The 15,988-nt window shown below is 42.1% G+C and overlaps 1 protein-coding gene across 6 annotated transcripts in view; it reads left to right on the forward strand.

Annotated features, from left to right (window-relative positions):
• TET3 (tet methylcytosine dioxygenase 3) overlaps positions 1–14,190 on the forward strand; it is a 110,491-nt gene extending 96,301 nt beyond the window's left edge. For all 6 annotated transcript variants that reach the window (XM_081017245.1, XM_081017246.1, XM_081017247.1 and 3 more), the window contains 2 exons: positions 1,999–2,335; positions 4,232–14,190. In XM_081017245.1, coding sequence (XP_080873371.1) covers positions 1,999–2,335; positions 4,232–6,072 — 2,178 coding nt within the window. In that variant the 3' untranslated portion in view covers positions 6,073–14,190. The remainder of the gene's footprint in view (positions 1–1,998; positions 2,336–4,231) is intronic.
• Positions 14,191–15,988: the final 1,798 nt, after the last annotated feature.

Genomic DNA, 15,988 nt, shown 5'->3' on the forward strand with positions numbered 1-15,988 from the left:
AAGGGCCATGGCCCGCTGGTAGAGCGCTGGCTGTGCAAGCAAAAGCTCCCTGGCATCTCATTGGGGGATGGGAGGCACTCCTGTCTGAAAGCCTTGAGATCCACTACCAATCAGCATGGATGGTACTGAGCTAGCTGGACCAATAAGGCTACTTCCTCTTTCCCATGTTCTACATCAGGTCAGGAAGATGGAATTTCTCCACCATCCCTAAGATACCTTGCCATTAAAAACAAAGCAAAAAGGTCTTGAGGAACTCAGATTGAGATTACAGTGGGGGGGGGGAGCTGAGAGGAGGGAATGTGTGTCGTCCCCCCAGTTTGCTTAACTTGTAGAAATAACCCCCAAGCTAGAGGGGTGCTGGCGGTTTTCAATGGGAAAACAGTATGGGAGTTAAGGTTAACCCTTTGTCCGCCATATTGCCCACTCTAGATCCCCTCCCACTCTAATAGCTGCAGTTAATTCTTTAACATGCAGGAGATCCTGTCATAGTGGGTTTTCTCCAATTAACCACATCAGTTGAGGTGTTCAGGATAGCTTTAACTGGTTAAATAAGCGGCCGCTGAGGAATCTGCGAAGGTTTAGTCCAGGCATAGGCAAACTCAGCCCTCTGGATGTTTTGGGACTACAACTCCCATCATCCCTAGCTAATAGGACCAGTGGACAGGGATGATGGGAGTTGTAGTCCCAAAAAACATCTGGAGGGCCAAGTTTGCCTGTGCCTGGTTTAGTCCATTGGCCTATTAATTACACATGCTTATAGAGGCTTACAGAGGCATTTCCTCGCCTTAGCTTTATACACACAGAGAAATTAAGTCGCCTTCTCAGAGGGGAAGCAGGCCTCTGTTATCAGAGCTGCCGAATTCAGAGAGAAGAACAGGCTGCCTCCTGCACAAACATTATTGTCACAAAATTCCCCTAGAAGGTATTTAGGTAGAAAAACTAGCCAAATATAATCATGATGAATAAATGAGAAAGATGGACTCTAATGAAAACCTCCTAGATGGAAAAGATGGCAACAGTTATGATACCTCCCAAAAAACTATTCTTCTTCTTAAATCTTCCACTCAAAGTAGACCTAAGTATAATAATGGCATGCCCAAAACTATGGACAGACTTCTGTCTGGGAGAAGAAAAAGCCTAGGGCATCTGCTGAGACATTAAGAAATACAATAAAAGATGGATAATTGTCTTTCCCTTCATAACTAAACTTCTGTTAACTGTTGCCAGAAGATTTCTTTGTCAAAGTTGGGTAATAAAAAAAAAAGGAGAACATCATCCATGATAGAATGGATAACTAAAATACGGGACGTAGTATGTGTGGTTAAGCTTACATGTATGGTGAGAACTAGAGAGGGTAGACAACAAGGAAACATCTTCATTTTGAAACGGAGCCTTTTCATAATGTACTGGAGTGGAGTAAAAGGTACAGGAGAATGCAAATCCATTTGTGTTACTTGGAACTTCGTGATACTAATTTATTATGTTTGATTTTGGTGTGGCAATCTTTTCCTTCATGTTTAGCTTTAGATACCACATTTTACTCTACTTTTATTTCATTTTATTCGCCATCTGTTATTATATTTTTTATGTTTTGTTATATACACACACAAACAAAAACAAAACAAAACAAACATTCCTGACACATTCATTAGACAGTCTGAGTGAGCAGATTCTCCTAGCAGTATCCTATCCTTTCACACACTCTTTTTATCCCACATGTAGCCTGCCTATCATAGTATATATTATAAATTCATACTACACTATTCACAGCTCTATCTCATCACATCAGTTTGACCTAAATGTATAACCCGTGATTAATTGGCTCAGGTAAAGTGAAAGTATTTGTTCAACCATCTGGCAATAGATATGCCATCTTGAAATTCTCATTTTTCTAGGCATGCCTGAAGTCACTTTTTAGACTTTGGCCTTGCCGTTTTGTGTGTCCCCATTGAAGTAGCTAACTGGGACTCCCTGTGTGTTGTCTGGCCCCTTCTTTAGGTGTGTACCTTGACAAAAGAAGACAATCGTACCACTGGGAGGATCCCTGAGGATGAACAGCTGCATGTCCTTCCACTGTATAAAATGTCCCCCACCGATGAGTTTGGCAGCGAGGAGAATCAAGCTGCCAAGGTGGGCACAGGGGCGATCCAGGTTCTCACCTCCTTCCCCAGAGAGGTGAGGAAGCTTCCTGAGCCAGCCAAGTCTTGCAGGCAGAGGCAGCTGGAAGCCAGGAAGGCAGCTGCTGAGAAAAAGAAAATGCAGAAGGAGAAGCTGATTACACCTGAGAAAATCAAGCAGGAGGTTTTTGAGATGCCACCACTTCAGCAGGATGCAGGTGAGGGCAACAGGGGTTGGGAGCTGAGAAGGCCACTTGTCTTGTGCGTTTGATGTGCTAATCTGGTTAGGTTTCTTACACAGCTGCTGTTGGGATGCAGTCTGATCAATAGTTTTCAAAGTTTCTGCCCTTTGGGAATGCTTTATTAATCAATATCTCTGTTGAGGCACTGCTAGGCACAAGCAAAGGACTGTGGGACATGTTCTTGGGTGACAATCAGATTATTAGCTAGCCATCTGGGCCTCACCATTTTCCTGTGCAACCTGTGTACTCTCTATCAGCTTTTCTCAGCTTGGGACCCTCCAGAAGTTTTGGACTACAACTCCCATCAGTCCTAGCCTGCACTGCCATATTGGCATGGCTGTGCTGGCTGGAGTTGATTGGAGTTGTAGTTGAAAACATCCAAAGGGCATCAGGTCCGGGAATGCTACTTTAGAACAATATTTTTTGAGTTAGTTGCATGCCACCCGACTTACTCCAAAGGCACCACCAATTGGAAAGCACGGCTCAAGAGCAGGGCAAACAAACACTTTCTGCACAACTTAGAGGAAGATTGGTAATGGTAGATGAGTCATTCCTGGAAGATTGCTGTCCTCAATTACTATTTTCATTTGTAAATTTCATTTCTATTCCACACTTCCTCCAAGCAGTTCAGGTCAAGCATTCATGGTTCTCTCCTCATAAGAAAGAATCCTGTAAGGAAGGTTAGGCTGAGAAACAGAGACTAGCTCAAGGCTTCCTCTAGATTGAGTGGGTTTTTGAACTTGGGTCTCCTAGTCTAATACTCTAGCCACTATACCACAATGACTTTCTCATTCACATTCTTGTTGATGAATCTCTAAAGCTGCCAGGAAAGCAGAGGATTTCATGGAACCTAGGTTGATGATGAAGATGATGATATTTGCATATTCAACAAAGAAAGAAAGAAAATAAATTAAATTAAATTAAAGAAGGGGGGAAACAAAAAAATCAGCATAATCATAATAATATACTAATAATACCAATAATAGTAGACCATCATCCATTCACATTGTAGATACAGTTACCATCAGCACACAAATCTTAAAATGAGACATATAAGTTAATACAAGCCATGCAGATGTCCAAGTAGGTAACCATATGAAATTGATGCCTATATGAAATATGTCTGAATGTAGCCGGGACGGTAAGGTAATTATGTAATAGACGGTGGGTGTTTATCCTTCCGGGTTTGAGGTTGTCTTAGTTTTGAAATTATCAGCATTGATAATTAATTATGGTGCGAATGACCACTGTTGGTTTGGGTGGCAGAAATCCTGTTCAGAAAGCTTATCTTCAGTTCTGTGAGAAGCCCCAGGGCAAGAAGCGAACGGCATGCTCCATAAAAATTCTGGAGCATCACAACTTGCTCCAGCGTTCTCTTTCCTTTGTTTTTGTGGTGGGGACTGGATTGTAGCACTGCTGCCAACATCACAGGATTTGTCAGGAGGATTTTGCAAAGGAAAATAAATGTGGTTGGAATGTGCTTTGCAGGATGATTTGAGATTTCCTCGCCCATACCCTGTCTGTGGGGGCAGAGATAGATCCATGATGTATCTTAGACACTAGTAATGTGTCTTAGGCAGTGCAGTCACACTATGCAAAGGCCTTGCACAAGTCAAGTGCGCAAAGAGAGAGGATTTCTAAGTTTTCCTGAAGGTGGTCAAATTTTGCCACTTAGGAGGATAGTGCAGACTATCACAATGTGCATGTAGCCACTTGGTTAAGTTTCCCCCTCCTAAATGGTGTTCTTAGACACTCAGGCAAGGGACAGAAAGTCTGCTAGCCAGAACACTGACCCAGATCTTCAAAGGTCTTGTGCCAAAGAAGCAATCCTGTTTCCGCAAATTAACATTGGTTCTTGTTTTGCATCTGCAGATATGGCTTTGAAAAGTGGACATTCCCAGCGGTCAGTCAAACCTTCCATCAAAGTGGAACCTCAGAACCACTACAACACTTTCAAATACAATGGGAACGCTGTCGTGGAAAGCTACTCGGTGCTGGGGAACTGCAGGCCCTCTGACCCATACAGCATGAACAGTGTTTACTCATACCATTCCTACTATGCACAGCCTAACCTGCCTTCCATGAACGGGTTGCATTCAAAGTTCTCTCTTCCATCCTTTGGGTATTATGGATTTTCCAGCAATCACATGTTTCACTCCCAGTTTTTGAATTACGGTGACACAAGGAATGCACCCTGGGCAGGCACCAGCTACGAGAAGAAGCCTGATGTCCAAATGTTGCAAAATAACTTGAGCCATGGTTACAAGAATTCCGAACAGTTAGATGAAATCCCACCCACTGTACGAAACAAAAACCACCACCAGCGCACCTACGAGAGATCCAGCAGGCATTCAGGCAAGCCCACGGCTGTGCCCCAGAGGTGTAACTCTGTCCCTGCAGAAGCCCTGTCATTTGCACAAAACACAAACTGCTTCAATCACCGAACAATCAAGCAAGAACCAATGGACTCTTTGTCACACATGGAGTCTTTTCAGAGAGCGGCTGCTATTAATGGCCAAAATCCAAATCTGAACCTATCTGATTTGTCCATGTCATCTCAGAATGGAGGCCCAGAACAACAGTGGAGCCCTTACAAAGTCAACAGAAATGAGTCCCCTTCGGACAGGACTAGTCATGCTGAGAGCCCTTGGAACATGTTTACACCCAGTGACAATGCCGGCGTTCTCAATGCAAACACACAGAATAAGTCCAGCTTGTTTGGTTCCCACTCAAATGCTACCAGGTTACCACAGTCCCACCTCTTGGAAAAACAGTGGAATATGTTTCCTACAGAAGGGCAGCCTTTGCCACCTGGCCCTGATGTGCTGGGGAAATCATGGAGCCCTTGCAAAGTCAACGAGAACTCTTCAGCCTTTTCAGTGAATTCAAACCTTCAGGAGAAGCCCTGGAACTTGGGGCAGCTGAATTTTGGTTCCATCAAGGGAAACTCCAGACTTCAAGATGAACTTTGGGGTTCTGTCAAAGCAGATGACAGGAGGACTCCTACACCGGGCACAGGATTACCCAGCAGACCATGGGCTTCCTTTGGCTCATTGCCCTCTGTGGCATCAGGTGTGTGTGGGGAGAAGCCATTCCCTTCCTTGAAAGCCGATGGTGGTACAATGCTTCTGGATGCTGGCCAGGAAGAAAGGCCATGGGACTCATTCAGCTTAGATGACAGCATGGAAGAGACACCCGAAAAGAACATCAAGGAGGAAGAAGAGGAGGAGGATGAAGAGGTGTGGTCAGACAGTGAACACAACTTTCTGGATGAGAATATTGGCGGGGTGGCAGTGGCTCCGGCCCACGGCTCCATCCTCATAGAGTGTGCAAGGCGAGAGCTACATGCCACCACGCCGCTGAAGAAGCCCAACCGGTGTCACCCCACACGCATCTCCCTGGTCTTCTACCAGCACAAGAACTTAAACCAGCCCAATCATGGACTTGCCCTCTGGGAAGCAAAGATGAAACAGCTGGCAGAGAGAGCCCGGGCGAGGCAGGAGGAGGCAGCTAGGCTTGGGCTCCAGCAGGACATCAAAGCCTTTGGCAAGAAGCGGAAATGGGGAGGCAGCTTGGCCACTGAGCCCCAGCAGAAGGAGAAGACAGACACTGTCCCAACCCGGCAGGCCCTGGCCATCCCAACAAACTCAGCTATCACTGTGTCCTCTTATGCCTACACCAAGGTAACTGGGCCGTACAGTCGCTGGATTTGAGCAGAGAGCAGCTGGCATGGGGCCATTTTACCTCAAAGTCTGCAGCACTGGAACACAGTGCTGGTTTGTGGTGCTTTTTCCTTCGTGTGTCGGAGAGAAATACGACGCCAGGCCAAGTGTGACATTTCCAGTATATTATCTGCACTTGGGAGTTGAGCTGAAGAAACTTATTGCTGTTAACATTTTTCAGTAATCTAAAAATATTTATATCTGTGCATTTTTAATCTGTACATCATGATAATGGCAAGAGAAATTTGTAGTGTCCTTTCGCAAAGGAGAGCTTTTTAATTCCATTCCAAATACACATGTGTATATTGGATTTTTAACAGAAATTATTACAACTCTGAAGGGGATTATGTGACATAGAAGCAAAATTTAAAACTCAGCTGCACCCTAAGCCAATAAGAATCTGCACCATCCATCACATCCAGGTGGGGTAGAAATCTCACTTTAGAGACCTCCCAGAAACCAAGACTTACAATTAAAGTAATTGTATAATTTGCTGTGTGATGGTTTCTTAGAGATTTAGTAGATCTCTTCCAGGAAGGAAAATGTTTGGTGGAAGAATTAAGTAGAGAAGACAAGAGACTACAAATAGGCAACAGTTTCCACCTCATTGGTTTTGAACAGAGCATAAAATTTTGTGTGACACTTCTCTTAACTTGGGAGGGGCCCCCAACAGAATAGATGGATTCACACAGTGGGAAAGCTGTAAAAAGGTGACCCAATTTGCCTGTTTCAATCCTCAAGACAACTGAGTCTGCCTAGAGCATCTCAGGGGAGTACCAGTCCTCTGGCATGAGTGCAGCTGGCACATGTTGCTGTCTGTGTAAAAATTATGTCGTGTAAACCACTGCAAAGTCAGGTTTGCTGTGAGCTTGTGGCCTAACTTTAACCAGTTTCAGAGGAGGTGGAAATGAAAAGAATGAAGATAAAGATATTATTTCTGCCACTGCATGTGGTTACGTTTTTATTTAAAGGCAAGTTCTTGAATGAAGTTCTTTTGCCAAGGCAAGAGGCAGCGGCTGTGCAGCCTGTGCAAAATTAAGCTAGTTTAACTTCTCCATTAACTGTTTTGGCATAAATATCTTACCCAGTTAAATTCATGAAGGAAGGAACTGAGAAAAGGACAGATTTAAGGAGAAGAGGTGGAAGGGGAGGTGGGGAGGACTGGGTAGAAGTGAAGCATCATAAAACAATATTTGGAAGGTGCTGTGTTTGCCCAGGAGGTGACCTTTTGATTTTCATGTCTCTCACTCTGTGGGACTCACAGAATAGCACTTAGCAATGTTTCGGTTCTTGCCAAATTTATCATACAGTGTAACCATCCACACTTAATTTTTTCGTAGGCTAGGCCTGACTATTTCGAACTGATGTCTGCCTCACTTTTGAATCTCTTATTCTGTAGTGGTAAAAGAAAAGCCACTCTGGAAACAAAAGAATCTCGGGCTGAGCTCCTGTATCTTTAAGAAACCATCATGGCAAACCTCTTTTTATCATCTCTGGTGCAGAGTCCAATGAAAAGGAAGGACACAATAGATCTCCTTTGTGCTGTGTTTTCAAAAGGTGCATGCTTACCAAATGAAAATGTCCACACACACCAACCTTTACACGTGGATATTTTCAAATGCAAAAATGAAATTGGCTTATTGTAAGTTTTATTTTCTTTTTCTTGTGCCATTTTTTAAAGAGGAAATATCAACGTTATGTGATAACTGATTACTGCAAAACAGCTGGTGCTTTTAAAACTTTGAATCACAACTTTTTAAGGTTAACCTCCCTTTCCCCATCAGTAATGCAAGTTGTCTTAAGAATAGCTGATTCACGTAAGTGGCTACACTCTCTGAAGCCAGGCCTCCCCTCGACAGAAGCATTGTGTTGCTAAAATGATGATAGGAAATCTTCCCTAAATTAGGATGAAATTCACTCTAATTCAGAACCCTTGTACTATTTAAACTACACCAAAAAGTTTACTTATATCAGGGTTGGTTGTTGTTGTTTTTATTTAAAAAATCTTAATAGGACAGGGCTCAAGGACAGAAGGGTTGTGTAAGAGGAAGTTTGTGTCTGTGGTTCTTTTCCATATTGTGTGAATTTCATCCTTTACTGGGAAAATGTTAATGATGAAGTCCCTGCTGGGCTTTAGGTGCTCTCACTAAATTTGCTCAGAAAATCTCCATGAACTTCCATTGGAATTGGGGGTAGAACCTTCCAGCCGTGAGGAAGCACCTTCAAAGCGTCTCCTCAAAATGGGTGCCATCTTCAGATTGGGTGGCGGCAACTCTTTTGGCAATGGGTGCAAGAGTATTTTGCTGCCTTATACTACGGGTCTTTCTGTAGAAAAAAATGGGAGGTCTGACTCCTTCAGCAGAGTAGGTCCCCTATGGCTTTGATAAGCCTGTGCATGCGATTTCTCAACACTGCAGAAGGCCAGAAGATCAAACACGTTCGAGATCTGAAACTGATTATTCCTTGGCCACCTCCTTCTGCACTTAACAGGTGCCTTTTGAGAAAGAAAAATGGCTTGCAAATTAAAACCTGTACATAGCATTTTGTTTACTAGGGAACCTTCTCAATCCTCACGCGCTGGAACAGGAAAAAAACTAAACAAAACCAGGATCTCTATACAGCATCCTGAGTGTTTTATGTGGTTCTGATTTTAAACTGTAAATAGAGAAAGATTTTTTTAAAAAAGCACTTTCACCAAGATTTAAAAGAAAAAAAATTACCCAATAACTTGAAGAGCAGTATGTTTTAAAACAGATTATTGCGGGAGAAATGTAAATAGAAACAAAATATTTAACATGCTTTTCCGTCCTTTTTTTGTTTTTACTGTATTCTGTAAAGATGCTTTTTTTTTTTTTTTGGCAAGGGGAAAATCAATGAATGATAATTGATTTCATATGCATACCCATGAGCGTATCGTGCTTGTTAAGAATTGTTCCAAGTGAGATTTATAGGAAATGTTCTGAATGTCATAGGATGATAGTGATGTCGTCCCATTCAAGGCCTGATCCTCCACGTCTGTAAATCAGCCATTGATTTCAGTGGGGCTCCTCTGAAGGCCATTCTACATGTTTGTCGAATCATGGACTAGTAGGCCTGCCTCGATTATACCACTTCAGGCTTCAGGTGGGAAAATCACATTTCTTTAAAGATTCACATGGTCCCTCACCCCATAAACAACTACACGAAGTGGAACAGCTTTCTCTCTGTTATTTTAGATTTCTGCATGCAGGGAGGGTTGTTTATTTCTATTTAATGTTGAGGCGTCTGCTATCTGAAGTCTGATGTGGTCCAAATCCGGGAGTTCTCTGCATAAGCGTGTAGCTCCAGCCCTCAGTTAAATCACCACATATTCTATCTTCTCAGGCTTTTTAGGCCAATGGCTGCTTGCTATTGACTGATGTAGGATGGCTCTGTTAGCCGGCTGTAGTTGGGGGAAAGCGTTGGACTTGTATCTCTTTCCAAAAACACTTTAGTTTGGTTTTGTTGTTTCTGTAATTTCCTTGTTAACGTCTCATTTGACTTTCCTATTTTAAAGGTGTTGCAGGGGTGCCTTGGAAGCTTCATTTGCATGACTTTGGGGAGCAAGAAATTGTAATATATGTGGGAAGGGAGGTGTTTCGTTTGGAGGGATGTCGCTGTGCATCTGACCTGTTGAAATCCTATTGTGTGTTCAGCTTCCGTTTAGGGATTTTCCTGAGCTGTCTGATCATGGCATAATGTGGCTCTGGAGCTGTAACTTTCTGACCTAGCAATGGTGCCCTTAAGATCTCTGGATGGGGGAAATACCTTTTTGTAGAGGCAAGTTTAAAGAACAGGAGCTGTCTTGGGAGTCAGAAGGTGGCAACGCAGGAAGACCCATGAATTATTCCAAATTTGCCTGTGTCCATTTCCACTGTTTTTTTCACAATAGGAATAGAGAAAAGGAGAAAAACAAATTGGCAGGGCAAGTCCTTTATTTGTCTCACACAAATAATCCAAAAGACCAAATGGTGCTTTCCCTTCACACTGACGCAAGTCCAGAGTGAATAAAACTGGAATAATTTTTCCCTATTGAAATTGTGTGTCTAAGGCAAAATTCTCATTTGCTTCATCTTAGATGGGTTTCTCTAAGACTTTTGGACTGAGATTCTCTCTCTTTTTAAAAAAAGAAATCTGGCTCTCCAAACCCATTGTGCCAGGTGTTTGCCAGTATAATTGGTTGATCCTGGTGCAGATAGGAGGCAATCCACATGCTATTTGATTCTGGCAATGGCAGTATTAAATCTATAGCAGCATTATGTGAATGCCACCATAATTTTCTGCAGCACATATGTTATATGCACACTTTAAAACAAGGCTGCTAGAAGTAAAGGCAAAACTCCTGACTCTCAAAATCCTGAATAAATTGATGTACTTAGTATATTTACGAGTAGGGTGCAATCTGAGGTTGTTTCTCACTACGTATATAACCTACCTCGAATCTCAGTTGTTGGGAAAAGTTACCATGCCTCAGATTTATGAATAGAACTGTGCACAGATTATCTACTCCTGCTTTAAAAAAGAAAAAAAGAATTATTTTATTTGGCAGTCATCTTTTTGCTTACACATGGACAATTACAGCTCCTGTTGTGGTCAGGGTCATTTAGAAAAGTAAATGGAAACAGATATGTATTTATTTACAAAGGTGCTTGTAAAAGGTGTCTTAAGGGCACCACCTTGGCCCGACCACACTGAAGCCAATGGGGTAGTGCTAAAAAATGATTACACTTCTCATTCATAGGAAGTTGGATGTGCCATTATGGCAGGTCTCCCTCAATCTGCAGCAACATTGGTGAGCTTAATTATGCTGTTTGTTGCATAGAGCAGCCTTCCCTAGTCTGGTGCCCTTGAAGGACTCATCAACCCCAGCCAGCACAGTCCATGGTCATAGGTGATGGGAGTCGGAGTTCAGCAACATTTGGAGAGCACGAAACTAAGGCTGCCTTAGCTCGTACATCTCTATAGGCCCACTGAACATCCTATTAGGAGGTGCGGGAAGCCAAGACCACCAGGGCCTTGAGCATCATGTTGGCCTTTTCAGAAATCATGAATCCTGACTGCAGCCCTTGTCAAAGGCCAAGCAACTTCTGCAGGCGGTAGTGAGAAATTTCTTTGAAATGTATTTTTGGGGGGTAGCGATGTGAAACAAGTTAACAGCAACTAACCCTCAATCATAATAGCTGATGGTGCTAAAATTACAAACAAAACTGTAATCCCTGGGGAAAAAATCTTTAAAAAGGGAGTCAGTGGTGCTACAGCTGAAGTTATTAGCAAACTCCCCTTAAACTTCTCTGGGAGGAAATTTGGGTCGGTTAAGGTCCCTTCTTTAAGTGGATTCTTATTTCCTCTGTATGCTTTGCTGAGCTACTGGGCCACCGTGAGTGTCATCTGTTTAAAAATATTTCCTTTGGGGCGCTTACTCTTCTGGGTCAATCAAGAGCTCAAGCAGATCATGGTAAATAATTATTTATGAAGGAAAAAAATGCATGGACCAAACAGTATAGAAGGCAAAGGAACAATTATGCGTACAGGGGGTCCAGTTTGGGAAGGTGACAAAAAGGCTCATTGCTTGTGAACTTGCTATGAACTTTTGTGTGTGTGTAAGAGGAATGTTGTGTTGCTGTCTCTGGTTAGCAGACAGTTGAGGAGCTGCATCAGTGAGACACAAGGTTATCCCAATATATCAGTAGAGTTAGAGAGCTCCCTTCTTTCTATTTATCATAGGTTGGAACTGTGTCCCATAGAAAGGCAAAGAGAGAGAAAAATGAGCAAAGAAGCCCCAAGTTGCTTCAGCTGATGCAATGTCTGCACTGTAGGCTAAAGACATAATTTTTAATAACCGAAATCTTCTGATGAAATGGTGCTATCTTGGTGGGTTTGTTTTCAAAAAGGGTGTTTGGGCTTGTTTGTTTTCTGCCAGATTCCATCTTGCTATGGTGCTACAGTATATGTCAAACCAGAGAACTGTACAATTAACTGATAATAGAAAGTTTCAATGTTTTAAATACATGTTTTTTTTAAAGTCTATGCTCTGAGTCTAAAATTTACAGCTACATAATTTTTAGCTCATTTACATGTGTGTAGATCCAGCAGAGGTTACTTTGGTATAAATGACAACTGTCCACATCCTAGGGCTCGATCCTAAGCTGATATAAATGGAGCAGCACAGCTCAGGATCAGATGCTGAGAATTGTCTTTTTACTCATTCAAGTAGTCCTACTTCGCTCGATGGAATCAGGTGCTGGCAAAACTACCACCAGTGAAAAGGGCTTCTGGGATCAAGCTCAAAGGAAGTTTAACTATGAATAAGTAAAATTTAAAATGCTTTCCTTAAGCAGCTGGAAAATAAGGTACTACAAACTACTTTGAGATAACACTTGTGCCAGTTTAGCAAGTGTGCCTGGTGCAGGAATATGTAACATTCTGTATTGGTAATTATTATGCAAAAACAATGGGTGCTGAATTGGTAGTTTTGAGGTCACTCCAAGACAGAGCAGCTATTTATAAAGCAATGTAGTTGCGTCTTCTCCAGCTTCCTTGCTTGCTTGCTTTTATAGTTAACAGCAAAAAGTTATGACTTAGTCCTGCATTCCTTAACCAAGGAAAAATCCTCCTTGGACCACATCTGCATCTCAGTGTAAACAGGTTTATTCTATAGATGTTAATATTGAAAACGGACCCAACCTGTTAAAGGTTCATAGTGGAGAAGGGAACCAGGGTCTGGCCACACATGGATTTGCTACCCTTTAGTCTAAAATGCCTGCTTCATTCTGCTACTTTAGGATGGCTTTTTCTTTGTATATTGCTATTTGTGAGTAGTTGTGTCTGAAAGTTTTACAAGATACCTTTTTGGTGCTATTTATTTTCTCTCTCACTCGTTGTCTTTCACTTTTTCTCTCTCTTTTGTTCACAAGACTTGTTTTAAATGTGTACAGAAGCCAGGTTTTCATCATATAATAAGCTTGCTGTTATCACAATACATACAAAAAATACCTCAGAAACAGAGTATTGTGGCAACCTGTGATTCAGTTATAGCTAATGGGATTGATACAAATATTAGAAACAAGGTGTGTATTTTATTACGTCAACACTGTACTTGACATCCTATAAACTGTATGGCCTTTGTTGTTCTATTCTTGGGCAAGTTCTCACTTTCAAAATAATGAAACATAATGAGGAATCGGTGTACAGAACTAATACAAAGGTGAACTGGGAGAGTGGTGCTTTCATTTCAGTAAACAGTAGATTTTACTGAAGTACCTCAGAACAGCGTATGGCCCACATGGGAAAGCATTTTTAGAAATAAGATCTTAAGCAGCTATATTATCAGTAATCAAATAATAGTTTCTGCATGTTTGGTTAAAAAAAATCTGCCCCAATGTTCTCAAACTCTTTTTGCTGCAGAATTTGCAAAGGTTTCCAATGATGTTTTGATTTGGGAACAGCAAAATCCTGACTTGATTCATCACCACCCCTTCCCCCCGCCAGCAAAAAGTGCATTATTTTTTCAAATATGCCATCCAGTTGGATTACTCCACTAAGTAGTTTTGAAAATGCAGAAATAACAACTCTGGGTGGACTAAGAAGCAGATTCCAGGGGCAAAGATGAAATGTTGGTGCTAGATTGGGACAGATCCCCCGGCATATTGCTCTTAGCGCCATACCACTTCATGGACAGTATGTGACTTGTTTTTCCAGACAGCAAATTATAAATCTTACGGTAACTAGCAAAGAGCAACATTCCTGTATTCTCTTAAGAAGGCAGTTCTCTGTGGAATGCAACAAGAGTCTTGCCTGCATTAAGAATATTTCATGGTCAAGATGTGAATTGTTGTTTCTCTTTTTTGCCTAAGAATAGTAAAGCAAATTGGCCAGTTTTGTCTTCTGCTCCAATATCAGGGATATATTTTACAAGTGATTTTTGTTTGCCATCCTTTTCCTCCTTTTTTGACACCTGTTGTTTAGAGTTTACTCACTGCTGTTCAATCTTTGGAAAACGTCTGCTGTCCAGCTGGCTTTTGGCTTTTGATTTTCTTTTTGCGTGTAAAACTAATTAAAAAGGTATAAAGCTGACTTCTAAATACTTTTTTTTTTAAATTTAAGAGAAATGAGGAAAAGAAACAGGTTGGATTTGGCAGACTAATTCAGTTTAGTTAACCGAAGGCTGTAACTTCTCAACGTATTTGATTTCTTGTCTCTTTGAATTCACATTTGGTAAACGAGGCCTCCAGTGGAGGCCACCTTGTGGACCACACTTGAAGATTTCTTTGTTGATTTGTGACTTGAAATGAAGTTTATCTGGGGTTGGTTGACAAATGGTAGATTTTACAATGTCTCAAGGCAATAGGACTTGTGTATTAAACTGTAGATATCCTTAGTATGGTAAATTTATGCTGATAATTTTATTTTGTATAATTTCCCCCTCTTGTCTGTATTTTTTTTTCCTTTCACACTTCTCCCTTCAGTGTCTCTGAAAATTTATTTTTAGGATGCCTAAAAATTGCAAATATGGACCCTCCTTTTTTTTAATTTGTATTTTATTATGTTACACAACCAACTGGTTTGTGAAATGTATTATTCCCGATATCTTTAAACTATTGTGGGTGTTTTAATAAATTTTATATTTATTTTTTGCACTCAAATTCTGTGTGTTTTTTTCCTCTCCATCATCCAAGCTTAAGATTTCTTCTCACATTACATTTAAATGGTATTGAAGTAGTAATGGAAGTCATCAGGCTGATTTGCCATTTGCCTTATGCCCCTCATGCCCTGGCCATGCTGACTTAACTGCGTGGTCCTCCTTCATGGACAACAACGGGCACGTGGGATGCCTGTCCTTCACCCTTCCTGATACACAGAATAATGTGGCTGGACTGCTTGCTCAACTCATTTGGCTAGTTTCCTATTACGGAGGTCTAAAACAGCATTGGACACACTTAGTTTTCCTGGGCATGTTCACAGAGTCTTCATTGTGACACCCTGCAGTGCCCCCCCCCCCCCGACTCAGTGTTCAGTGCAGGGAAACCAGTGCAGGGAAACCGCCTCTACCCAGGGGGTGCAAAAATCATGCCTCTCCACTCTGGCTTAGCACACTCTCTGAGCTGCTCCTCTGCTGCTCTGGCTGGCTGGCTGAGGAGTGCAGTCTCCTCTGGCCACCTTGGTGGAGGAGCATAAGGGACTGGGGGTGGGTGCTGATAACAGATCCTTGCCAAGGGCGCTAGAGAGCCTAAGTATGCCTGTGATGCAAAGTCCAACGCCTGTTTTCCTCTGTGTCACATACACACAAACTGCCTTCCTCTTTCTCAAGTCAGGTGATAATTAGGGCTACCCCAGCAATCTCCCTCTGCCTTGGGCTTGGAGAGTGACTCTCTGGGCAGGGGCATAGTGTGGATTGCCAATGCCCAGGACAAGGCAAGCATTGCATCCCCAACCTGTGGACCGTTAGCACTTCCTGAGTCCCTTCCACCAGTCCAGTATTGAACCCCTTCTTACCCCCAAGCATATGCATTGTATTTTAAGAAAATACTGATGTAATTAAAGTAAGATGCATTTAATGATAGTATACTTAAATGTATTTAAAATCGCTTGGTTTAAATTTGTGCAACTTTTTCAATAACAGTCTTGAAATCTACATTGAAAGCTCTCTCCGTGGACAGTATTGCTAGGTTACGCAGTCTTTCTTGGCTCATTGTAGATCTTTTGATTAAAGTATTGCGATCGTCAAGATGGGATGCACTTTTTTCACAGTTGCTGCCATGCACTTGGGTGGCATCTTCACCACCTTGACCCCGAGGTCTTGTTTTGAAGTTGGTGCAGGGGGGAAATCATAGGAGGGTGCAGGGACTGCACAAAGACACAAGAGGGTGCTGTAGCCTAACAAATGAGGACC

This window comes from Podarcis pityusensis (genome assembly GCF_964106645.2).
Source record: "Podarcis pityusensis genome assembly, chromosome: 8".
In the NCBI taxonomy this organism is placed as follows: domain Eukaryota; kingdom Metazoa; phylum Chordata; class Lepidosauria; order Squamata; family Lacertidae; genus Podarcis; species Podarcis pityusensis.